The sequence below is a fragment of the Rhinatrema bivittatum genome, chromosome 1 (assembly GCF_901001135.1).
Source record: "Rhinatrema bivittatum chromosome 1, aRhiBiv1.1, whole genome shotgun sequence".
Classification (NCBI taxonomy): Eukaryota; Metazoa; Chordata; class Amphibia; order Gymnophiona; family Rhinatrematidae; genus Rhinatrema; species Rhinatrema bivittatum.
Window position 1 is genome coordinate 272,503,589 of NC_042615.1, and position 27,236 is coordinate 272,530,824.

General features: G+C 43.4%; 1 protein-coding gene across 3 annotated transcripts in view; it reads left to right on the forward strand.

Annotated features, from left to right (window-relative positions):
* Positions 1-1,924: 1,924 nt before the first annotated feature.
* LOC115087474 (dynactin subunit 1-like) overlaps positions 1,925-27,236 on the forward strand; it is a 314,922-nt gene continuing 289,610 nt past the window's right edge. The window contains exons 1-4 of one of the 3 annotated variants that reach the window (XM_029594711.1): positions 1,925-2,156; positions 8,921-9,169; positions 15,699-15,780; positions 24,376-24,407. In XM_029594711.1, coding sequence (XP_029450571.1) covers positions 8,942-9,169; positions 15,699-15,780; positions 24,376-24,407 — 342 coding nt within the window. In that variant the 5' untranslated portion in view covers positions 1,925-2,156; positions 8,921-8,941. The remainder of the gene's footprint in view (positions 2,157-8,920; positions 9,170-15,698; positions 15,781-24,375; positions 24,408-27,236) is intronic. The other 2 variants (XM_029594702.1, XM_029594721.1) reach the window with 2 other exon arrangements.

Below are 27,236 nucleotides of genomic sequence, written 5' to 3' on the forward strand. Positions count from 1 at the left end.
AAATTTGCTGAGGGAGTATTCAGGGGAAGGCGTGACCAATGCAATGTCCCCTGCTTCTCCCTTTGCTGCTCTCCTAAGAAGTTGTCTATGCAGGTATTAACTCCTCCAAAGTAGAGGGAGGCTTGATTCGGGCTACTTCATCCTTGATTTCCTCCTTTAGTCCAAATCGGAATCGATGCCACAGTGGCTTTTTGCCCCATCTCAAGTCTGCCTGGAGCTGATGGAAACGGGCAGCATAGGATAAAACAGAGCCCATTCCCTGTTGTAATTGCATTATTCCCTTTTCAGCGCTATGTCTTTGATGGGGGGGGGGGGGTGTCAAAAATCTTTTTTTAATTCCTGGAGGAAACCCCTCATGTAAGGTCTGAGTTCTGTTCAATTAATGTGGTGATCCATTTCAGGGTGTCACCAGTAAGCAATGTATCTATCCAGCATAATTTCCTTGCATGTTTCCAAAAAGAAGTCCAAATAGAACTGGAAGTGTAAATTGCATTGGTGCAGGAACCCCTGAATATGTCCCTTGTTCCCATCACCCCCCCCCCCCCCGAGCATTTTAACAAGTTGGGGGTTGGACACTTTTTTTTCCCCTGTGGCAGCTTTCAACCAGATGCAGGCTGTTTCCAACTGCTTATATCTTTGCTCCCATGTCTTATCAAGCTCTAAATACGGCCCCTGAAGTTTTTGTATTTGTTGATGCTGTTCTTTAATTGTATACTCGAGAGTAGACATAGTTGGGGCAGTGAAGAAAGGAGAAGACTACTTTTCTCTAGGGTAATTTCCAGGTCTGTATCTGATGGGGTGGTCCTCTCTTCAATCAATGTTACAACTGGCTATGCTAGCAGGAGTTAAAGAAAAAAAATCCTAGCTCATGTGAGCTTTAACTGCCTGATTTTAGTTTCCCTATCTACTACTTCTAAACAATAAAAACAAAACTTTCACCTGCTGGATCTCCCACAATCAGTCAGGATCTGCCACAATCAGCCAGGATCTGGTTTAAGTACTATGCAACAGTCACACTTTTCAATAAGGTTTAATAGAAGCAACTCCCTGTTGGCTATCACTATAAGAGCTGTGAACAGGGATGGTCTATTATGACAGCCTGCTTTATCATAACTCCACCTATGAATATTTAAAGACCAACAATACTAGATGCTCTCTCAGTTCCCACTATTTAGCTAGATCTCTATTAGAGCTTCAGTCCACACACACAGCTAACTAGTGGCCCAGAATAAGCAAAAGCCTTTTCTATACAGTAACTCTCCCTGCTTTCATACCAAAGGTTGGTATAGATTTCTTTATCTAGTCTTTATGGGGTCTTTTGTCACAAGTCGATTACAAGGTGTAAAGCAGAATTCATAGTGAGAGGAACCTCAATATGATCTCCTTTCATAAAGGTCATCTGAGCTTGGATTTAAACCAGTTGTCCTAGAGATGAAAGTATATGCCTGGCAGTAGGCTAGCCCTGTTCACAAGGAGGCTGAAACCAGAGCAGGTCAGGCTGGAGAGAGGCGCATAGCAAGTCCGAGCCAGACAGGGAGCAAAAAGCGGCTCTTAGAAATGCTGATGAGAGGAGGAGAACCTTGCACTCACTATCTAGCACGGCGACCTGAATGCAGCATGCCTTCGTAAGGGGCGTGAGAACCGGGCTGGAGCAACAATCTTTTACTTAGGGAAAAGGCAACGAGCATTAAACTCTGCCCATGCTAAATACTTGTAGCATGGCCAGTCCACCCCCACTAGACTCCTGCAAATGCTCCAGCAATCTGAAGTTTGAGTCCAAACTAAAGTTTCCAGCAAACTGAAGTTTAACCATCAAAATGTGTGAGAATAACCACCATCCACCTGCCAAACTCTCCAGCCAGGTATTAACTTTCTGTCTGCAGCTGCGCACAAGGATACTTCGGGGATGACGCGAAGAGGCGCGAGAAGCGGTCATCTCTGACAGCATCGCTGGGCTCCCTTTCCCTTCCCTCCCCTCCCCGTTCCTGCCCTTTCACCTGGTCCCGAGTCTCGCGCTGTTTGCCGCTGCCGGATCCCGGAAGCGGAGCGAGCGAGCGAATGGGACGAGAGAAGAAGAGAGAGAGAGAAAAATATTTAGAGGGCTCGCGACTCTGTTCTTGTGGGCTGCATAGTGAGTTTCTTTTTTATTGGAGTAGGTGAGCGATTGACCGTTACTCCTCGGTGGAGGTAGAGGGCGGGCTCGCTCTTAGTCACGTCTTGTGTCATAGTTGGAAGGAAAAGAACGATTAGTCGGTTACTTCCATTCAGCATGGAAACGTTCCATCCTTGATTTCCATTCAGCATGGAAACGTTCCATCCTTGATTTCCATTCAGCATGGAAACGTTCCATGCTGAATGGTACTCCTGAACGCCTCCGGCATCCCTGGTCTGTAAACGTTTCACACGCGCCTGATAATGGGCATCTGTGCCCAATCGGGGAGAGTTGGTATCACTAACACAGCTCGTCTTCCTCCCGGCTCTCGGAGAAGACCAGGACTTCAGCTGTATCCTCTTTTTAGGGTTTTCCATGAAAAGAAAGCTGTGTACTCCGTAGTAGGCAGTGCAGGATTTGAAAAGTTTTATTTTTTTTTTCTTCTTCTGGGTATCTTTAATTCTTTAAACTGCTCTCCAGCAGTGCCTCCCTACCAAAAAGGTCTCCTCGGGCTCTGATTGGTTCACTTGGCTGTACAGAAAGAAAAGGTTAACATAAATGTATAAGGTGATTTATATTGGACTCATGTAAAATGTTTCTTCGCTAGCTTTCGAGAGCTAATGCTTCCTTCTTAAAGTTAGAATTCAGATGAGCAAATCATGACATGAGGGTTTATTTGGTGGTTTATGCCGTTCCAGCCGTGACGGATCTGCTGGATCGAGTTGAGCGCAAGGTGATTTGTAACTTTGCTAACTGAAATTGCAGGCGAACTGTTTATAGCGATTAAAAACAGTGGTTTAATTTATTTGCAACTGCTACAAGGTCAATATTACTGTTTGCTAGATATACTTTTTAAATGCTGATCTGTGCACAGCGTACAGTGCTTGGATTCCACAGACATTTCAAAGGTTTAGATTGGTAAACATTCTCATTTTCAGAACCCAATATGCTAAAACTCAGGTTTTGAGGTAATCTTCCAAAAATATTTTTTCACTAATCTTATTTTGCTAGTGTTTTGAATGTGGTGAATCTTTCCAAGCTCAGGTTACCCAGACTGTTAGTTGTTGTTTTTTTCAGGTGCTGAACTTCTAAAAAGCTGGAGTTGATGAGGGTTCTGTGATAAGTTGTGATAGATTAGTCTATAACTTTTCTCCAGAGAACAAATACAATATTTTTAAATGGAGATATCTTCAGTTTCCTGTAAAGCTTTTATATGATTATGCTATTGATGCTACTTATAATCATTTTTCTACATGGATTTCTTCCCCTCCTTAGTATGCAGTTGTGATGAAAACTGCTGTGCTCTGGTGGAACCCCTACAAATGTTTGTAGATATTGCTGCCAAACTTGTTTTAACATCTTTGCAGTCACTGTACATGTAATGGGCAATGCCATATGCTAATTATGTTGTGGTAATTTTGGTATTGTATTCACTGCATGCACAGAACAAGTAAGTGTTGTCTTTTTTGATAGAAATGCATGATATTAATTTCAGATATTTGTATTTCTTGGGTATTTAGATAACCTGTTCAATGCTGTTATCTGCTTTGCCATCTAAATTAATAAAAAATGTTTTAAACAAATGTCAGTGTATTTGACAGTGTAAACAGAATGGGATTAAAGTAATAAAATACTATCAATTTACTGCAAAATAATCCCCAACATCAGTTGTTTTGGGGATAACATGGGGATCGATTCACCCCTGCTTTTTGGACCTCCATTGGGGGAACAGCAGCTGGTATCTTGGGTTTTCTTGACTAACAGATTTTGTAAAAAGGCCTATTCAGTAGGTATGTAAAACTAACAAAATATGTTAGCTTGAAAAAGACTTGGTATGCTGTTCAAGTGGATCCACCATAAATGCTGTATTAACTCCCAGTTCATGAGCTGGGCCACAAGAAGTTACACACCCACACACTTGCATGCTTTTTATTCTCTTCTTGGAAGCCTGAATCTTGAATGTATTTACTCTAGCTCAGGGAAGGTGTAAGTTTGGTCAGGCTTTCCTTTTTGTGCACAGCTGCCATGAGTTTCTGTAAGAGGAATTAATTATTTTCCTTAACTCGCACAGAAAATCATGGGAGTTGGGCCATACGACCGCCTGACTTGTCACTTTTGTGTCCCATTCATATATAATATGAAGAGTCAGAGCAGAGATCCCAATAGTTTGCATTTTATGGCAGTTATAAAGATTATACCCCTTTTTCTGCAGGAATTCTGGCACTCATCTTTTTATCAAAACCCACAACTTAATACTTAACATATATGACCCTTCCTTCCATGTCTTCCTAATTCGCTCATCTTCTCTGACATGCAAACGCTACCTGCATTTCGGCTGTACAAGCATATGAACTTCTTCATTTATACCCATCAATTATGCTCATACACTGTAAATCTAACCATCAAGAATTCCACCAAAATCCTTCTAGTGGCAGATCAAGCATAACTAGCATTAGGCGCTAGTGCCAATGTGCAGCTTGTGTTTTCCTTTTTTTTTTTTTTTTTTTGCATCCTTTCTCCAGCTTTCTTATTCCACCTCCTTCCCTCTGGCTTCTTTTCCCTTCCTTTTACTTTTCTCCCTCTGGACCATTCCTCCCCTCTCATCCTTCCTTTCCTCTTTCTACTAGCATTGACAGCTTCTTTCCTTGATTGCTGGATTTCTATCAAGTAGATCACTTTTCCAATGTGGGTGATGGCTTTAATGTGCAAGATCTTTTGATTTCTGGGTGGAGTGGATATAGATGTGCTGGGTATGCCTTTGGTGGAGTCCTGCAGGGTAGATATGTATAGTTGAGCCCTATGATTAAAATAAAGTGTGATTATAATATTTTCAAACGTTATCACTCAGTTATGAGGTCTCTATAGGTAAAGTATGCCAAAATAGCTTATTTTACGCTGCCAGTACAGCATATTGCAATGCAGCTGTCAAGAAATCCCTGACAGTAAGACCAGTTAACATATACTTTTTATTTTTCTGATATGTTGTTTGTTTAGCTTATGAACCCAGGAATTCAAACATTAGAAGAGTTACTTTTAAATAGATGATGATTTGAATGGAACTGACTGACTACTATATTCCTTTTTTTTGTTTTGTTCTGTTTTTGTTTTCTTTAAATGTAAGCCTGTTTAATAATCCATACAAATGGTTTATGAGACCTTTCACATGCTGATTAGAGGAGCTTGTCGCAATCTTTAAACTTCATGGTGTTCATTTCTACCTTCTTTCCGGTTGAGCCCAAGCTGTCTTAACACAGGCATCAAATTTAAATGACCTGGGAATTTTTCCATTCCTGTCTTAAACCATAAATGGTGAGAGGGCCAGTCTTCTGAAGATCATAATTCCAGATGGTTCCTTTTTGTGTTGATCAACCAGTTTTGAGGATCAATAAAGCGCATGTGGAGGCTTTTATTTACTCAGGGCTTGAGTGTGCTGGTGCTGTTTGTACTCCCTTTTTTTTTTCTTAGTCAACACTAGCTTCTTGTGCAGTAACAAGAATGTTCCTGGGTTCCAGGCAAGTTTATGCTGACAACCAGTGTTTTTGGACCAGATTCTGCCTTGTTTATTCCTTCGACACAGTAAACTATGTAGTGCTGCCCTGAATTTGAAGTGGACCCTTGCAGCCATCTAGATTAGATTTATTTATTTTATTTATTTATTTAGACATTTTATATACAATTCTTCAAAAAGAAGGTCACAGTGGTTTACAAAGTCAGCATTAAAATTCTTGGTCGACATTCACAAACTTTGTCAGCTTCCATATTCTAGGTCAACAAACAGCAAGTGCAAATTAATGTTCTTGCTGCATGTTAAAGTTGGTGACCTATACTGAAAGCTTGAACTACTGAAGTGGTCTCCTCGGCTGCCAGTTATGCATTCCTTTTCCCCAGGCAATGATCCCAGTGGAGAATTCATAGTTTCTTATCTTCCTGCTAGGGTAGGGGTGGCCAACTCTTCTCCTTGAGAGCAACAAATAGGTCAGGTTTTCAGGATATCCACAATAAATATGCATGAGTTCGGTTTGCATACAATGGAGGCAGTGCATGCAAAAAATATCTGATCTATATTCATTATGGATATCCTGAAAACTGGCCTGTTTGTGGCTCTTGAAGACCGGAGTTGGCGACCCCTGCTATAGGGGATTTCCCTCCTTCACAGTTGCCGGAGACAGTACACACCTTTTTCTCCCTTGTGACATCATGTCCGGGTATAAGGGAAGTGTGGCAAGCTGTGGACTAGTAAGGACAGGTTCCCGAGTCTTGGTGCGTCCAAGACCTGGTTGACACTACCAGCTCCTGGGCTAACTGTTCTTAGGAGCTCATTCTCCCCGATGGTAGCCTGCTCCTCTCCTTTTGGTGAGCTTCCCTTTGGCCTGCTCCTAGTTCCCTTAGGAGTAGGGTAGAGATGCCCTACTGAGGTGGGAGCCAAGGAATAAATAGGAAAGAGGAAACCAGATCCCTACTCTCTCTCCCTCTGCTATCCCTTTATTGAACTTCTAATGGCCTCAGTAAAACAAAAAAAAGAGGCAAAGAAGGGAACATCAGGAAAGCTTGCAGTGCACTGTCCCTGGTAGTGGCGAGTACATTCCAGGGTGCTCTGGGGAGAGTTAAGGGAGGGATACTAGCGATTCTGAACTTGGTAGGAAATAACAACTGCAACGCCGTGGAAGCCCATACAGGCACGGTAGTTTGGATGCATGTTGGGAAAATCCTAGGCAGGATCTTTGGCAGCATCCTTCTGCTTCAACTGGAATAAGCTCTCCCTACAAAGCAGCACGACCGCAAAAGACCTGGAAAGCCCTGCAACAGAGTGCAGGCTCTGGTCAGAAGCAAAACCTGAAGAAAGTGAAAAAGAAAGATGCAGGGGGGCTTCGGTGCTTCACAGCAGCCTGAAGAAATCTGGGGCCACCACTAAAACAAAATCTCCATGTTCCTTTGGGGGGGGGGGGGGGGCAATTCTTAAAAAAAAAAAAAAAAAAAAGTGACTGCACAATGAACATGTGCAGCACAAAGATGCTCCCCTCAGGGACCTGATTTCCCTTTGCCCTGTACATGATAAGGGACAAGAAACAGCAATCTCATGATGAGAGCATAGTCTCTTCTCCCTTAGGGGATATTCCAGCCAATTAAGGTGGATCTCATGAGAGGTCAGGAGCTAGGCTACTGGCTCAGATCCATATGCCCTCCCTCGTGGTCTTCTACTCTTGGGGCCCTCTTCTTAGACGCTATGCTTAAGCAAGGGGGCAAGGCCTGGCCCATAAGGAATCCTCTCACCACAGTTTATCCTCTTGATGCATCAAGCATTCTATGTGATGCAACACCAGGGGAAAGAATCCTTACCGGCTCTGCCAGGAACCTCTCGTGGTTCCAAGGAGAGCCATCGTTGAAGCTGGCCAGGGTGGTCATCCCCTCAGACTCCTAATCGTGGATGGCTTGCCTCCTGCAAACTGACTCTCTGGAGGAAGGGGAGATTCCTCAGAGGGTGATGAATCCTTAGTAATCAGTCTTTTTATAGAGAAGAGCTAGCAGCACTAATTTCGGATGTTATGGCATCCCTTAGAATCTTTTTCTAAAGGAGGTGACCAGATAGAGGGGACCCCATCCCACAAGGGATTTGAAAGCCCCCTGAAGGCTTTCCTACTTCATTCAGTACAAAAACTGATTGTGTTGACCAAATGGAATACCTCTCAGGGTGAAGACTGCTGAGAAAGATCTGCCCTCTACTGCTGTAAGAAGAATGCTGAGAATTCCGAGGTGGATACGCTAATCTCTGCAGACATCCACAAAACAATTATCCCGGGGGGGGGGGGGGGAGCACTGAAGGATCCCCAGGACAGAAAGATTGAGGCAATATAGAAACGGGTCTTTTGAAAGGCACCATGGTTTTGCAAGCAGCTATTGGGGTGGCTACATAGTGTGAGCAGTGGTCTGCTGTGTTCAACAGCTTCCAGATTCTCAGAACACAGCAACACTAGAATCAGGGATGGCCTTTTTGACAGACACCCTTTATGACCCTTATCAGGACAACTCCTAGGGTGTTAGTTGCAGGAGTGGTAGCAAGAAGACAGCTGTGACGTTTTGCAGTTGGGCAGGATATACTATCTTTAAAGCCCGTCTCGGCAAGTTTCCTTTTAAAGGAGGATTATGCTTCAGAGAAGAATTAGAACAGTGCTTCCCAACCCTTTCCTGGAGGCAGACCTAACTGCTCTGGTTTCCAGAGTTATCCATAACGCGGGCATTTGACTTCCAAAGAGAGAAGACTTCGGAAGTCAGGGTGCCGACCAGCTTGTGGAGGACCAGAGTTACCTACCTCCGATTTTAAATCTTGACACACCACTTCCAAAAGGTTGCCTTATCCTACTGTAGCTTATATTTATTTAGATCGTTTAAATCTGTCTCCATTTGCTTTAAAATGAAGACCATTGACCATTTTTGTAGCCACCATCTGGACTGAACCCATTCTGTTTATTTTCTTTTGAAGATGGGGTCTCCAGAATTGTACACAGTATTCCAAATGAGGGGTCACTAGGGACTTTATATAATTATTATAGGCCTTATTTTGGTACTAATCAGTGTGTTCACGGCTTATTTGCAGTTATGGAACTTGAGTTAGAAGTTGTGGAAAGTTTTGGAACACCTTCCCTTTTTAAACTATTAAGCGGGGGAAATAGGGCAGAAGGAAGGAAATCTACATTCTTAAAGCTTTAATATTTGAGTCTAGTTCATATTAATTTGTTTAAAAAGCATGTGGTTTTTTTTTTCTGTCTATAGGCCTCAAGTACTGGGACCAGGATGAGTGTGGAAGCAACTGGAAAGCCTGTGAAAGTGGGCTTGCGAGTAGAAGTCATTGGAAAAGGATATCGTGGTACAGTGGCTTATGTTGGTGCCACCTTGTTTGCAACAGGAAAATGGGTTGGAGTTATTCTGGATGAGCCCAAGGGCAAGAATGATGGAACAGTGCAAGGCAGGAAGTACTTCAGCTGTGATGAGAATCATGGTGTCTTTGTGCGGCAGTCACAGGTACTTGTTTCCTTTCACAATGACTTGACCATAAACAACTGTTACTGAAACTACCCATTCTCCAGTAAGGAATTTAATGTAGTTGATTTCAGTGTAAAATTTTGAGTTTTGCATAAGATTAAGAAGTCTGTCATTTTTTGAATCCTATTTCTGCCCCATTGTGTTCTGACTTACAAACAACACACAAAACTCCATCCAAATCATTGGCCAAATTTCCAATAGTTATGATTGAGCAATGAATAAGATACATAATTGCAGACCCCCAATATATGGATCTCAAGGCAGCAATGGCAGGCACTGAATGCAAGAACTGTCGGCATGGGCTTCTGGGTCTTTCACCGTCTGGGCTTCTGTGCAAGAAATAGAGCCTGTGAGTAAATACTGGCCTATTTCCCTGTGTTCATTTCCTGCTGCTGGGGATGGGGAGTTGGGACTGTTAGAAGACCAGATGCAGGGGTAGCATTTTCAAACTCAAATTGTGATTCTACACAGATTGTGATAAGAGGCTTATTTCAGAAACCACAATTTCTGCAAAATTAGGATTTTAATAGGACCTTAATGCAGTTTGTTTCATGCATTTTCTATCACATGCATATAGAGTACAGGAGACAGTGAAACACTGTAAACTGTTATACTTTATTGGACTGGGGTAAATTTAGCACTCATAGTTAAGAGGCATGGAGACTTGAGTCTAGATCGAAGAGAGATTGTGACTGAGTCATGTGCCCAGACAGAGAGACTGAGTAAGGAAGGGAATGTAGAGGTTAGAGCAGTGGGCTGACAACCAGCACAGCCAGGGTTCAAATCCTGTGTCGCCTAGTGATATTCCTTGTGACATTGGCAAGTCACGTCAACCTCTGTTGCTTCATCTACATCTTTAGATTATAAGCCCAATGGAGCAGGAAACTACAAAATTGTGAAAAAAACAGAGGTAGGTGAACCACATCAATAAATATGAAAACGAATGGTACATAAAAAATAGATTAAGGGGTAGATTTAAAAAACCCTGCACGCGTAAATCCTCCTGGATTTACGCACCCAGGGCACGCGTGAGCCGGCACGCAAGTCCCGGGGCTTGCTAAAATGGGCGGTCCGGGGGGTGTGTCTGCGGTCCGTGGACATGTCCACGGTTTGGGGGTGTGGCTGAATGCCCCGACACAGCGGCCTGTGTCGGGGCTTGGCCAGCTGGTGCACGCAAGTTACGCCTGCCAGTGGCAGGCGTAACTTCATCGAACAAGGTGGGGGGGGGGATTTAGGTAGGGCCGGGGGGGTGGGTTAGATAGGGGGGGACGGACAAAAAAAAAGTTCCCTCCGAGGCCGCTCCAAAATCGGAGCGGCCTCAGAGGGAACGGAGGCAGGCTGCGCAGCTCGGCGCGCAAAGACTGCCAATATTTTGCTCAGCCTTGCGCGCGCCGACCCCGGATTTTAAAAGATATGCGCGTATCTTTTAAAATCCGGTGTACTTTTCTTCGCGCCAGTTGCACGAACAAAAGTACGCACGCACGCTGTTTTTTAAAATGTACCCCATAGTATTTAAAATTGTGATAAAATATTTATTTATTTAACAACTTCTTTATACCAACATTCATGGGGACATCATATCGGTTTACATATAACTAGGAAGAGAAAATACAGGGAACAGGGCGAAGGGGAACTGGGAGCACATAACAATATATATAACTTAACTAGGGAAGGTGGAGGAGAGGCAAGTAGGCAGCAATAAGATAGCAATTAAACATAACGATAATATAAAAGGATCGGTTAGGTACATCGTTGGGGGAGAGCATAAATGAAATAAAGGGAAAATGAGGAGAGGGAGGGAGGGGGGGAAGACTTAAGCTGGGAAGGCCTGCTTAAAGAGCCAGGTCTTTAGCTTTTTTCTGAATTTGTACTGGCTGGGCTCAGAGCGAAGTTCCAAGGGGAGAGCGTTCCAGCGGGAGGGACCAGCCACGGAAATGGCTCACTCCCTGGTGGAGGTGAGATGAGCATTCTTGAGGGAGGGGGTGTGTAGGGTAGCTTTGAGAGAATTTCTAGTGGGGCGGTTGTGAATGGTGAAGCGCAGGGGATCTTCAAGCCAGTTGGAGTTGTGGTGGTATAATATCAATAAAAGCATATTTACAATAAAATCAAACGTAAAATTAGCACAGTGATGGATCCAATACACCTGACACGGCCATGTTTCGACAAGATGTCTGCTTCAGGGGTGAATATATATTTATTCTTCCTCATTCCCTCCTAGTTAAGAGGAGAAGAGGTGACCACTGGACCATAAACAAGCTTAAAATTCACAAACCAGCTGTAAAAATTCCAAGGTACCCTAAGGGCACCAGAAATAGTAAATTGAATATTCTTCCTTACTTACTTGTTTGCAAACAGAAATCACAGTTCACAGGTGCCGTCTGCAGCACCGCATCATAGAATGACTCACACATTGTTAAATATTTTTTATTTTATTTTATTACCTACAAAACTGAACCTGAATTTGACTTTCCTTGAGCTTGGATTTAAAAAAAACAAAAAACCCCCCAAAAAAACAGCAAGTAATTAAATCTGAAATCAAATCCAAACAGGTGATATTATCTTGCTTTTTTTCAGCCTTTGAGGAGATGTATAAGATTATTTTGTGCATACTAAAGACAAAAGATTTGGGATTTTTTTTTTTTTAATTTCTGAATTTTACATATTACAAAAACAAAGATCTTTGCACAGAAACATAGGAATTACATATAAGAAATATATTAAACATAGTGACATTAGTCATTCCTTTAAGACTTCGGTAATCTTATTCCCTCTTTATAAGCGGTAACTCAAAAGGTGGGGGAAAATAGGTAATACATAGAGGGAGATTTGCCAAGAAAATAGAAAAAATTTCTCCATTTATTTATGCTACCCTGAAAACCATATTGTTTTTTCCACTGTTCACAGATTAACTGGTAGGAGCTTGTTCTCTCGAGCTCAAAAACAGACTAAGTTGTTCTGGATTGTAAAATATAAAGGTATTGCCAGAGTATTTTATGATACATTTTGCGGGGTAACACAACATAAAATTTGCACCCTTAGCTACTGCCTCAGGGCGCATCCTAAGAAAATGTTTTCTACGTAATTGTGTCGCTCTGGACAGATCAGGGAATATTCGGATTGTACCTCCAAGATAAGGAATATTAATATTTTTAAAGTAACTCTTCATAACAAGCCCCCTGTCATATTCAGAAAAGAAAGAGTCAAAAAGAACTGTTCTTTCTACAACTTCAAACCCTGAACTTTCTAGGTAATCAGACAAATTATTAAAGTTCTCCACGTCCCCTATTGGGGATATCTGTGTCCGTTGTGTCCTTTGTTGGAGAAACAGAATTTTCTTAACCGCTGGTATTTGTTCCTCTGGAATCTTCAGGATATCTTTTAAAAGTTACCAGCGTATCTCTCCCATTACCCGTGGGAAACTTAAAAGCCTTAAATTTAATTGTCTCAAATAGTTCTCTACCGTCTCTGATCTGCGCAAGATTGATGTTTGTTCTCGAGCTTTTGTAATATTAGTCAGTTACTTTCTTTTACCTCTTTCAGGGCTGTATTATGTTCTTCTTGTCTTTTTTTCATAATCTATTTCCAGGGCATCTATTCTGTTGGTTTCTTCCACACTTTGAGACTGTTCATCGTGCCCGACCACAAGCTTCGCTATCAAGTCCCAAATGGACTCCAGTGTGATAACAGCCGGTTTTATAATTTCCAGGGGTTTTGAAGCCAGGCCTCTGTTTACCTCCAACCTATTCACTCTCGATATTCCCCGTTGCAGCGTGACTCCACTCGCTGCAGCGGCTCCAACCTCCAACCGAAGAAGATCATATAAGGCGTCTGCTGTATAGGCGACCGCAGCCTCCGTGCAGTTAGCCTGCTCCGCTTCCTCTGGCGGAAGGTCTTGGGCTGTAAGCAATTGTTGGACCCAGCGAAGCGTGGCCCGCTGCATGAGACTGCTACAGACGGCCGCCCGGACACCTAGTGCCGAAACTTCAAAAATGCGCTTCAATAAAATCTCCAACTTTCGATCCTGGAGATCCTTAAGCGCTGTTCCCCCCCCCCCGTCACGGGGATGGTAGTATGCTTTATCACAGCCGTGCCCGCTGAATCCACTTTGGGAATCTTGAGGAGGTCTAAGGACTCAGCCGGTAGGGGGTACAACTTATCCATAGCCCTGCTGACCCGCAAGGAAGCTTCTGGAAGTTCCCATTCCTTAGAGACAATCTGAAACAATTTAGGGTGAAATGGGAAGGTTTGTGGGGGTTCACAGAGCCCGCCAAAACTGCATCTCCCGGAGAAGTATCCACTTCCTGGTGGGGCGCCGGGATTTCCAGTTCCCTCAAAACATGCGGGATCAAGTGATCGAGCTCGTCCTTGCTAAATAAGCGCAGGATCTGGGGATCATCTCCCTCCACGGACACCTGTCCGTCCAAATCCCCCTCCCCCGACTGCAACTAAAGGGTCCTGGGAGGGGATCCAAGGCCTCTGGAATCTCAAAGTCTATCTGTGGACGGGGACAACGAGGCCCCGCCCTGCCCTGGTCCGGGGTCGCCCTCGGAATCTTAGGCGGGGAGGGCCCCAAGACCTTCCAGCCCGCTTCTGTCTCCAAGAAGACTTTGTGCATTAAAAGCACAAACTGGGAAGAAAATGGGGCTGGCCTTTTAAGTGTCCCCCGCGGGTCGGGGGGGAGGAGGGGCCCCGAAATCGTTAATGCGCTGCGGGCTCAGGGCCGGAGGAGAGGGAGGAGGGAAGTCCCCCTCCTCCGACGCTGTTTCTTCCAAGCGCGGCCAAAATGGCCGCTGCTCCTTCGTCAACGGGAGGCGGGGACGTCTGCCGAAGAGCAGGAGCTCTCCGCGGCCACGAAGAAGAAGGACTGCGGGCAGCGCTCGGCCCCTGAGAGGGTCCCTCGCCCCCGGGAAGACATCGGGAGCAGAGACCCTCTCTGGAGAATCGCGCCCCCGCCCCCCCGCAGGCCGTGCAGGCCAAAGATCGCGGCATGAAGACGCGGGAAGTGCAGCAACAAAAAGCGCGCCAAACAGGTAAAGCACTGCCATGAGCAGAAAACGCGCCGGGCGACCAAGCCACCCCCTCTGGAGTCCCGGGACCGAAAGCGGCAGGCTGGGGCTGAGAACAAGTGTGCCCTGTCTGTCCCCCAACAGGACTTACTGGCACTTGCTTTTGTGAAGTTGTTTTATTAGTTTTTCCTTTTTTTTTTTTTTTGTTAAACTCACAAGGGTCAAACAGTGAATCAATGAGCCCCTTCAGAGGGAAAACCTCTGGTATACGCAAACTGGGGGGGAGGGGGGGGAGTGACTGGCCCACCGGTAAATACTCCCCCCGGTCCCCTAGGAACTAGCTATCTCCGGGTATGTGGCCTTAGGGCACTGCCCTGTCAAGCCTGCCCTAAACAAGACCCCCTCGCAGCGCGTAAGACAATAAAGAAAATTTTTTTTTTTTTTTTAACACTGTCTAAATAAACTAATTGATCTAGTCAGGGTCACTCAAACCTGTACAACCAATGTAGAAATTTGGAAAGATCAGGACCGCAGGTTATGCCTCTCAATCTGCTGGAGTCAGAGATATACTGAGGGATCGCAGGTGGCACACCGGTATATCTAGGGGGTGCTTTTCAGCTTTTCTCTGACTTCATCTGCTGGAGGGGAGGCATAACCCAGCAGTCTGGACTGATCCTGGTACGTTCAGGGAACTGTGCAGGGTGAAAACTAGGCGGGGAGGCAGAGAAGATCTAAGGAGGAAGAAAAGATTTGAAGGAGGGAGTAAACAGAGGAGAGACTTAAGGGCGTGAGTAACTGAGTAGGAGAGATGGGGAAGAGTCTGAGAGTGGGTAAAAACAGAAGAAATAGGCTTGAAAAGTGGAAACAAATAGGAATAAAATAAATCTAGAGGTACATAAAGATTGGAAACATTTTTAAAGAAAATCTTAAAAAACAAACAAACCCCCAAAACAGTCAAAATTGGTTCTTTTATGCATAATGAGAAATGTAAATGTGTGAAAAATGTATCACAAAATCTACCCATCAGCTGCTGCAAGCAACTCTGTGGTCTTGGGCATAGTCCATGAGGGAGGAAACTAACTTTATGGAGAGTAACCTCATTAGCGCATGCTTTGCGAGACACTGATTCCCTGTCTTTTATTTTGAGACCCATTTTAGATGTGCCACACAATTAGTTTGAACAGTTTTTGTTTAGTCTTTATATGTACATGTTTTAATTATGTATTTTTTTCACTGCTTTAATTCTGTCAATGAGATTTATGTATAAATTCCTTTCTAAAACTGCTTCTTTGCTTTTTAATCTTGAAATATCTTGTTTCTCCCTGTATATTGTCTAGGAACTGCTGGCTAATCCAAATCCATAATTTGGGAACTTCTGGTATTAAACATTTTATAAATGTTAATAAGTGGTTCAATTTCCTTGTTCAACATGAAAATGCCTGCAGATTAAATATGGCCTTTTCGTAATTTGTCTTTGTGTGTATTTTTGTTTGTTTTTTCAGATCCAGGTGGTTGAAGATGGAGCAGATAGCACATCGCCAGAAAATCCAGAGCCTGCTTCCTCCAGGGTCCCCAAAAAATCAGGTATGATGACTGTCTTGCTGTCTTCCCTGAAACTTTGGGATACATTTACTGTATTATGAGCGTTTTTATGCATCTCACCTTCAATGATTTTCATATTTTTGGCAATATCTTTTGACAATAAATTTGATGCTTCACAATAATGGACATTGATATATTTTTACCAATTTTTATTTATTTATTTTTGTATCGTATATTTATTTCTTTGTCTGCCATGTATGAGAAAAAATGAAGCTCTGGTACCTCATCTTACACTTTATTTTTTTTCAAATAAACTGTAACTGAAAATGTATGACTATATTTAAAAAGAAAAAATACATAACTCTTTATTTTGAGAGATGGGAAGGGGAAGAATAATAATCTTATTTAAGCAGTTCTAATAAAAGAAGTATATTCTTAAGAACAGGCCATACTGGGTCAACCAAGGGTCCATAACGTCCAGCATCCTGTTTCCAACAGTGGCCAATCCAGGCTACAAGTACCTGGCAAGTACCCAAAAACTAAGTCTATGCCATGCTAGTAATAGCAGTGGCTATTTTCTGAGTCATCTTGATTAATAGCAGGTAATGGACTTCTCCTCCAAACCTTTTTTTAAACCCAGCTACACTAACTCCACTAATCACATTCCCTGGCAACAAATTCCAGAGTTCAGTTGTGTTTTGAGTGTAAAAAGAAATTTCTCCAATTAGTTTTAACTGTGCTGCATGCTAACTTCATGGAATGCCCCCTACTCCTTCTATTATCCAAAAGAATAAATAACCGATTCACATTTACCCATTCTAGACCTCTCATGATTTTAAACACCTCTATCATATCCCCCCTCAGCTGCCTCTTCTCCAAGCTGAACAGTCCTAACCTCTTTAGTCTTTCCTCATAGGGGAGCTGTTCCATCCCCTTTATCATTTTGGTTGCCCTTCTCTGTACCTTCTCCATCACAACTATATCTTTTTGCGATCAGAATTGTACACAGTATTCAAGGTGCGGTCTCACCATGGAGAGATACTGAGGCATTATGACATTTTCCATTTTATTCACCATTCCCTTTCTAATAATTCATAATATTCCATTTGCTTTTTTTGACTGCTGCAGCACACTGAGTCGACTATTTCAATGTATTATCCACTATGTCGCCTAGATCTCTTTCCTGGGTGGTAGATCCTAATATGGAACCTATCCTGGAAGAAGAGTGCTAGTTCATTTGCTTTGGATTGAGCCTGGTTGTCCGGAATGGTAGGAGCAGAGGGTTTAGTGAGTTGAGCTACATAGGAAAACAGGGCCCTGGCGTCGTATTGAATATCATGAATTCTGCTGGCATAATAGTCTTTTTTTGCCTGTAAAAGAGAGATCTTATAGAGATGCATGGTGCGTTTGTAATCGGATAGTGTTGTGGTGTTGGGGGTCTTCCGCCAAGTGCCTTCCTTGTGTTGGAGGTCTTGCTTCATCAGTTTAAGTTCTGGTGAGAACCAAGGTTGCTTCTTTTTTTGGGTCCAATTGATAGTTTTCGTTGCTTTGGGGCAAAGTTTATTGGCTATCGACTCCGTGATATTGCGCCAGGATAGAAGGGCTGAGTTGGGGTTGGAGATGTCTAGGTTGGGGAGTTCCTTGGATAGATGTTCACTGAGCATGTCGGAGGTACATTGTTTCCTGAAGTGGATGGTGGAGTAAGGTTGTGGCTGAATAGAGTTTCCTCGAGTCATGAGAGTAGCTGATATTAGGGAATGATCGGACCAAGTTACAGGGGTGCAGTCAGGAGAGATAATGTATGATAGGTGTGAGTTTAAGAAGATGAGGTCAAGAGTGTGTCCTGCTTTATGAGTGGGTTTATTGATAATTTGTTCAAAGCCCATTGCCTGGAGTGTGGAAAGGAAGGTTTCACAATTGGGGGAGATCGGGGAGGCATCGACATGCAGATTGAAATCCCCCAGAATCATAGCAGGATGTAGTCCTCACGAAACCCACACGCCACCCTGCGGAGTTGGGTCCGAAACATTTTATAATTTTATTATTTTCACTCACACTTTTTGCTACAAACGAGAATGAAGGGAGACCCCTGTGGCTCGAGGGATAATGGCATGCTCAGAGTGCCAGTCAAATGTTTCTAGAAATCTGACAAAGTTTTCCGTACATAGGGCTCCGTCCAGTGACGTCACCCATATGTCAGGACTACATCCTGCTGTCCTGGGAGAACACCTGTTACAGGTAAGCAATTCTGCTTTGTGGAACTCCCCATTGGGAAGGTTTTGGGGGATAACGAAAACCCCTGCCCCATGTGATGCAGTAGAAGAATTAAGAAATGAGTGGAGGATTCCAGACCTTGGGGTCCTGGGTGCCCGCCTCTTCATAAAGGCTGTTTCACTGCGTGGCAGACTGTTAGGCCTCTTTCACTGCGTGGCAGACTGTTAGGCCTGTTTCACTGCGTGGCAGACTGTTAGGCCTCTTTCACTGCGTGGCAGACTGTTAGGCCTCTTTCACTGCGTGGCAGACTGTTAGGCCTCTTTCACTGCGTGGCAGACTGTTAGGCCTCTTTCACTGCGTGGCAGACTGTTAGGCCTCTTTCACTGCGTGGCAGACTGTTAGGCCTGTTTCACTGCGTGGCAGACTGTTAGGCCTGTTTTACTGCGTGGCAGACTGTTAGGCCTCTTTCACTGCGTGGCAGACTGTTAGGCCTCTTTCACTGCGTGGCAGACTGTTAGGCCTCTTTCACTGCGTGGCAGACTGTTAGGCCTGGGGAAAGGTGTTTCTGCCAGAGGAGAATTTCTGAAGAAGTGTGACACACTACAGTTTGGACCAGGGAAGGGGCTGAGGTCCAATGTCAGAGGTGCCTAGTCTTTGCTGGACAGAGAAGATTGGAGGGAAGAGGTCAGGAGAAATCTATTTTATCCCGTGAGTGAGAGAAATGTATCCTGAAGAGTGCATTGCAGAGGGGAGTTCTTGAAGAGAGAAGAATCATGTGAAAGTGTCTTAACTAGAAGCTCATTGAAGAGGAGAAATGTTATTTAGAGGTAGCTGTCCTACCAAGCAGGTACTGGAGGGTTCCCAGGGAGGAAGGGATTCCTGTCTAGTGACTTGACTATTTTGGAGTTATGCTGGAACTGTTTTGTGAAGACAGTCCATCCAGTCTGACCAAACTTCTTATGGTAGTAACTGCTGCTCCGTGGTTACCTCCAAGCCGTATGTTAAGTATAGTAATATTTGAAATCAAAACCAAACAACTGTCAAAATGTTATCTTTCCTGTAAAGTTTCTTCTATCACAAATAAAGCCTCTGTGGTACATCTACACCCACCACACACAGCTGCCTTCTCACACACTCATACATATTCCCAAACATATATCCTCCTTTCTCATACACATACACACAACCTCCTCTCTCATGCACATCCAGCATGTTTCTCTCTCCCTCCACAAACAGCCCAACTTTAAATTATAGTCAGAGAGGAAAGGGTGGGGGGGAGACAATAGGGGGAGTTTCAAAAGTTACAATGTACATATCATTCCAAATAAGACACAAAACTAAAAAGAGTAGACTACAGCCAATGTAAAGTGTTGGACATTACACATAATCAGATAATTAGTTTGAAAATGATACACTTGCCTTTACATTCCCCCACCCCAATTATGATAATATCTCTCCTCTACTTTCATCTTCTAGCTTTTCTTGACTACTTCTCCTATGTTTTCTTTTCATTTTCCCTTCTATGACTTTCTCTAGCTCTTCCCTCTGTTACTGAAATTTTCTCCTTCCTACTAGTTCTCCCTATCTTCTCTTCCCTCCCATCATGTTCTCTTCTTTTTATTGTATCTCATTCACCCATTTATCTTACCTTCCAATCCTTTTCCAGTCTTCCTATCCAGCTATCTTACCCTTTTCTCCCTCATTTCCTCCCTAGCTGGTGTTCTCCACCGTTCCCTTTTTTTGTATAACTTATAAGCATTTTTTAATAATAAAATTATCAGTAATGATGTTGAACATATCAGCTGGTGATACAATTCCATATTTCCTGGCGAGTAGCCAGATGGACTCAGAACGAATTGGTATAGTATCCGCGTGCTAGCAGTTGGAGACAGATCTGACGTCAGCAGGGGTGTATATATACCCCCACAGGAAGCGTAGCAACTTAGTAATTTCTGTCTCCAAAGCAGTTTGGAGAGCCTGCACGCTCGCTGAGCGTGTTTTCCAAATCTACTTTCTATTTTCATTTTACCTAAAGTGGTCTCACAATTTCACCTTAACCAAACTATATCCTTGCCTACCACAGCGGGTTTGAAGAAATCTGAAGAAGGGCGTTTGCTACGCCATCTCGACATAGGCAGACTGCTGCCCAGATATCTGGAAATAGATGGTCTGTCTTTCGTACAAGAAGTACGAAAGACAGACCATCTGTTCGTCCTGTACAGCGGGAAACGACAAGGGGAAGCGGCCTCTCGGCCCACCATCGCCCGCTGGATTAAAGAAGTTATCAGAGCAGCTTACGTGGAGGCCGGGAAGTCTCCGCCTCTACAGGTCAAGGCTCATTCTACCAGAGCACAAGCGGCATCCTGGGCGGAATCCAGGATGCTGTCGCCTGCAGAAATCTGTAAAGCGGTGACATGGTCCTCCCTCCATACCTTCTCCAGGTTCTACCGTCTGGATGTCCAGGCTAGGGAGGACTCAGCATTTGCGAGGGCGGTACTACATGGTCCTCAGGCAGCCTCCCGCCCAGGCTGGGAGTAAAGCTTTTGTACATCCCATTCGTTCTGAGTCCATCTGGCTACACGCCAGGAAATGTTGAGATTACTTACCTGATAATCTCCTTTTCCTTAGTGTAGACAGATGGACTCAGCATCCCGCCCAGCTGCCTGTGTACATGGGTTTCACCGATTTAAGGTAAGCCATGTGATCTGTTTCCATAAGAGCGTACACTCTACCAGGTGTCAATGCCTTCCGGTTGGGAATGCTGGCGCTCTCCAGCTACTATCAATCGGTCAGGGGAATCCTGTTTCACTTTTCACTGAGCGTCAGTACACACATCCATAACAGCTTTTGCAAGGAAGATTACTAAGTTGCTACGCTTCCTGTGGGGGTATATATACCCCGTGCTGACGTCAGATCCGTCTCCAGCTGCTTGCACGCGGATACTATACCCATTCATTCTGAGTCCATCTGTCTACACTAAGGAAAAGGAGATTATCAGGTAAGTAATCTCAACATTTCCTTTTTGTTATACACATGAAATCCTATTTCTTAGCATCCAGTCAGATGAATCCAGAACAAGTGGGTTATGCACCTCTACCAGCAGATGGAGATGGAGCAAACTGACATCACAGTATATATTCACTTGCAGCGACATCAGGCTGCCAGTATTCTCCGTCTCCAGCAGCTGGTGGATGTGCATCTCCCTACTGGCGATTGCTTTGATTGAAAAAAGAGAAATAAGGAAAATAAATTTGGCTTCTTCTCCTGTGGTGATACCAAAAGGTCCCTCCCCCAGTTGAGAATTCCCGAGGTGATTTCCATGGTTTTTCAGCCGGCATGACTATGAAGTAGCTGAAAGGCAGCGGGTGCAGGAAGCCAAGCGCGGTGTTGACAGCATTTGCTGACTCCCCTGCAGCTGGAAACCATCTCTGTACTCAGCCAGGTAAAAAAAAAAAAAAAAATACAGAGACTGAGAAGGAGGGGTTTTTGGTGTAGGGCTTCGTTCTGATGTTCGTCCCGCTCTGTGGGAGGTCGAGAGACGTGGGCAGCCTGACTGGTTTGGCAGCTTTTATGGGCTAGGCCCCACTCTGAGGCTTTTTTGCTGTGTGCCGCATGGTGGGCCTCAGTGGTGTTTCACGTGCTTTCTTTAGGCTGCTCTCCACAGGATTGTCTGTTCTGTGTGTGTCTCTATCTATGTGTCCAAGTTGTGCGTCCAGTTTTTTGATGCTTAGGCAGGCCTAGTAATCTGTGTGTCCAAGTTAAGCGGTGCCTTAAGTGTCCAACTGCTTACCTGTGCACACAAGTTGAGCATTACTGTGTGCTTCATTTCTTTTTACAACGCCTAATCTAGGGACACCTTGAACTTTTTAGATGTCCTTTAAAAAAAAAAAAAAAAAAAAAAAAAAAAAGGCAGCTAGATGCACACCTCTGGTCGCCGATCAGCGCACTGCTGATCTAATGGCGTCTAATATCTAAGAAATCTAAGCGCCTTTCTCTTTACACTGCCTATCACATTCAGGCATCTCAACCAGAAGTGCCCGCTGTCTTGTGCTAGTGCTGTTTGGAAGCTCAGTGAGAATTATCTTCCTTTGATTTCAATAAGCCTGGTTCTTCCCAGCCAGATGTAGGCCTGGGTAAAAACGTTTAGGTGAGGTGCCTGATTTTGGAACTCCCCCAACTGGTTCTTCAGCAGGGGAAGGCAGCTCAGTGAATTCGGCTCAGGTACTCCTGGTCTGGATACTTATACATTTTCATGGGTAGAATTTTTTTTTCCAAGAATTGCAATCCTTTCTTCAGGCATAGTCCTCTGCCCCGTCCAATACCATGCATGGGACCTACTGGCATTTGAAGCACTGGCAATGCTTTTGCAAATAGCTTCTTGTTTTTCCCTGGTGGCTCGCTGTTGTTTACTTCTCTTTCAAGAGATTGATGACTCTGGGGTGAATACCAGGGCAGTTATGGATCCAGTGGCCGCCGCCTTGGCAGATGCAGGTAGCGATTTGGTCCGCACCTCAGCCAGAGGGGTGGCTTTGGTAATAGCGGCCAGGTGTAAGTTATGGCTGAGGAATTGGTCAGCTAGTGTGACCTCCACGGCTAACCTCATGTAATTGCTCTTTAAAGACTCGCTTTTGTTTGGGAGTGAGTTGGAGAAACTGACTAGTAAGTGGGGTGAACCGCTCATTCCTTGATTTACAGGAGGATAAGTAGCAGACACCATGCACCTTTAGCATGAGAGATCGTGCTAGGGGATCCAAGCGTTTTCGACCCTATAGAGGAGTGACCTTTCAGAAGACTCTGTCTTTTGGTAGGTCTCAGTTCTTTCGTACCAGACAGCCCAGAAGGGGCGCAAGCTTGGGAAGTGGATCCTCCCGACCCTCCCAATGAACAGGAGATAGAAAAGAGAGAGGCGTCCCCCTATCAGAGATGGAGCGAGATCACATCGGATCAATGGCTCCTCGAGGTGATACGAGAAGGATATGTGCTGGAGTTTTGCAGTATTCCTCTGGACGTGTTCATGGTTTGCTAGCCACTCCCCGCAGAAGACGCTGGCAGCAGAGGATACACTGGCAAGGCTCCTCAGTCTGAGGACTGTGATTATGGTGCCCACATCTCAAGAAAATACAGGGCGATATTCAATTTATTTCGTTGTGCCCAAGAAAGAGGGCTGCCTCAGGTCAGCCCTCTGCTTCTGGGGGCCAGGGGCCCTCAGCACTCTTCTCTGAAGGTGATGGCATTAGGGAAGTACCTTCATGAAGTTGTTGGATCTCCCTACTGTCTTATTATTATTATTTATTTATTTATTTATTTATTTTTTTGCACCTACTAAATTTGTGGTGTTTATTTGCAAAGCCAGCTGTGCTGTGCAAAGGGCTGGTGAAAGCAGTCTGCCTCTGGTCCCATACCTGTTGATTACCACTCTTAAGTGCCCAAGAGGGGTTCCAGGGCTTGGACTAGCCAGTTACTGCTTGGCATCTCCAAATAGGGTTGGACCCAAATTAATAGGATTCAGATACTGGGTGTTCTGAGGAAGAGGGTTCCTCTATTGTCAGACTCTTTCATAAGGAAGAACTGTCTGCCCTCATTTTTGAAGTGGTCTCCTCACTTAGGATGTTGGACTCTAAGGTAGAGGAGACCCAATCCTGGAGGGAATTTGGAAGCCTCCAGAGTCCTTCCCCCCTCTATAAGCCTTTGAAGCATATGGAGCTTTCAGAGTGGGAATTTCCTCAAGGAGGGTTTAAAGCAGTAAAGTCATGAACAAGTTGTATCTACTACAAGGATAGGACAAAGAGTTTTCTTCAGGTTCTTTGAGTGTTTGGGTGTGTATATTTACAAGATGGCTTGTGAAATGGGAGACTGTGGAGGCTTTGTAAAATCTGTACTACAAATGTATCTGTTTGACTTGTTTAAAATAAGTTGGTTTATTTATTTTTTAAATGCAGTTTCTAATAGGTGGCCACATTACTGAAACCATTTTCACAATTGGTATTAAGTGTCCCTTTAGATGTTAGAAGAAAGGTGAAGAATTGAATGGACTTTGAAACTGGTAAGTGGTCCTGGTGAAGAAGAGGATTGAGACATTAGGTATGGTAGACAAAGCTGGATTTAAGGTCATGGTGCCTATAGGCAGTGAACCAGGGTTAGGATGGGTTTCATTCCTGGAAGTCAAAGCAGCAGGGGGGAACCCTAGTTCATGGGCACCTTCAGAATTCCTAAATCTGGCTGTGATGATAGAAGGAAAATGCACCTGTGGAATCTGTCATTTCTAGTGCTGCCAGTGTGGCACTAAATTATACAAAAGAATTGTGGAAACTTAAATTACAGAGTTAACATTCATTTTAACTTCTGTTTGTAATGGACCTATTTAATTTGCATAATCCTGTGAATTTAGCAAGTGTTGGTGACTTTTTAATGCTTTCTTTACAGATATGGTTGAAACTCCGAAGATTAGCAAGTTGGTGAGTATATGCAATAGTGTGTTTTGTTCTCAATTATTGCAGGGGAGGGGAAATGTACTGGAAAACGGTGTTCAGCCATCTGTAGTATTTATTTTAGGCTTCCTTTATCATTAGCATATCAGTATTGTATAATATTTTGGTTTAGTTATTAGTTTGCAAAAACCAAAATTCTGTACAATACAAGTTATTTATCTGGGAATTTAACTTTGGGTTTCAGAAGAGGAAGACAAGAGGAAGACAATAAGCAAACTGTTCAGTCCATCTTCTTTACAGCTGAAAATGTAATATTTTGAAAGTGTGTGCTTGTATGGCTTGGTGAGGAGTGAAGAAAATTGCCACTTTCTTTGCATCAGAAGGCCCAAACTAATTTAGTTTGAGGATTATTTGCCTTGCAGTTTCAATTGGCATGATGCATGCAGGAGAAACACACATGAAACTTGTTATGGTAGGCAGCTCATAGCGCTGTTTGTGGAGTAGTTTTCTGTACCCAGAACTAAAGGTCTTTTTAGCTTCTTGTTCAGCTTTACTTTGAGTTTTCAGATAGAAAAACAAGTGATGTATAAAAGATGTGTTTTTCATAACTTGGTGTCCCCATAAATATGAACTTTCCGCAGTCTGACTTTCTCCAGTAAAAACACCCAGCAGCATGCTTACACAGTCGTTTTTCAGTTGGATATTCACAGGCAGTGAAGAAGCTGAGTAAAATATTGAGTCGAGGAATATAGAATGAATAATAAGAGCAAAGTATGGTTCTTTCATTATTCCATTCATTCTCCATGTAACATGTAGCAATAATTTTGCTTATCCAAATGTTTATCATAGTTGTCTTCATTAAACCAAGTACATCGTGTGGTTTCCAAGTGAAGTGCTAAAATGATTTATACTGTTTGTAGTTAATGTAATTGTGGTTAACTTTGTATTTAAATTGTCTCATTACCTTGTCCTTGTATTTCTACAATAGAATCTTGCATGGAATTTACTGACACATCATTTAACTATTAAAGTGCATATTTGAGGTGATCATCCTCTGGATTATGTATGCTTGGTACTCTGAGGTCACTTTCTGTGGATTCATGCTGATGGGATCATGCCTTGAGCAGATTGCTCTGCATGTCAGTTTTGAAAGATATCATGTTATGTACTTAAAGTAAAATTGGTCTGCAGGTGAGTAAGTCCTGGAGGAATTTTCAAATCTATGCTTATAGAAAGTTATATCGGCAGCAGTTTTGATTCATAAGTTTTTTTGATTTTTTTTTTTTGTTTTTTTTTTAGTTTGTGGAACTTGCTACAAATATAAAATTATAAAGCAGAAGTTAATATATTTAAAGGTCAGATTTCTCTCTGAACCATCTATCTCTAGCGTCTGTCCAGAATTCAGCTGTGTAACACCTTTTATTGCTACATTGGCTCCCCATCTGCTTCTACAAATGCATTCAGTCTAACACCTCATTGCTTTTTCTCATATTTCCTCCCATGCCCCTGCTCATGGACCTGTTCATCTGGCAAGGTGCTCTTATCTATTTCAGCAACTCCTGACTCTGTGCTTTCCACCTTTCTGGCCATGTGCCTGGAACAGATTTGAGTTGGTATATCCATACCTCTTCCCTGGCTGTATTCACTGCATAAAAACTTAACTTTTGAGGTTGTTTTATAAAGCTAACAGTCTTCTCAGTCTTAGCCTTCTTGATTTAAACCATATTTACTGAAATAAGGTTTCAAGAAATTAATTTGCAATTGGTCTGTGTGACCTAGTAGTTAGAGCAATTGGTTAAGAACCAGGGCAACCGGGGTTCAAATCCCACTCCCCCCAACTGACACTCCTTGTGACCTTGGGCAAGACACTTTCTCTCGTTGCATTAGGTACCCATTTAGATTGTAAGCTCTTTTCTGAGCAGGGGCTTACTGTACCTGAATTAATAAGGCTCAATGACTTGCAGCATTATTTAGAAAGGCAAGTTACAAGTCCAAATTATCTTGACTGATTTCTAAATTCCATAGAGCAGGGACCTTTTAAATATATCTGTATAGCAATGCTTAAAACTATTAGGGCTATTGAAGTAAGTATTAGTATTTAGATTGTAGTAGCAAACTTTTAAACTGAATCTACAACATTTTCCAAGGAACGTGTTTCTCCCTCCATCCTACCATCCTCAAAAAAAATTGTTTTGCCAAGTTTGCTGTTTCTCCAGCCGTCACTGCTAAACACAGATTTCTAAAGCACATTTTCCAAAATTATAGTTTTTTATGATAATTACTAATCATTATCGCATAGGGTTGCTGAAATTTTGCTCAAATCACAGAGCCAGGTCACTTCTTAGTAGCCAGTTGGACAACCTGCTTGGATGTGCTCAGCCCTGTGTGGGCCACTGGATAATCATGTAGGATGAGGTGACAGATTGGAGGAGAAAAAGGGTTTCCCTCTGTTCCCCATTGTCAGTCTTCCCTATCATCTTAATATAGAAACATAGAAACATAGAAATGACGGCAGAAGAAGACCAAACGGCCCATCCAGTCTGCCCAGCAAGCTTCACACATTTTTTCTCTCATACTTATCTGTTTCTCTTAGCTCTTTGGTTCTATTTCCCTTCCACCCCCACCATTAATGTAGAGAGCAGTGATGGAGCTGCATCCAAGTGAAATATCTAGCTTGATTAGTTAGGGGTAGTAGGGGTAGTAACCGCCGCAATAAGCAAGCTACACCCATGCTTATTTGTTTTACCCAGACTATGTTATACAGCCCTTATTGGTTGGTTTTTTTCCTCCCCTGCCGTAGAAGCAGAGAGCTATGCTGGATATGCGTGAAGTATCTCAGTCTTTCTCCCATGTCGT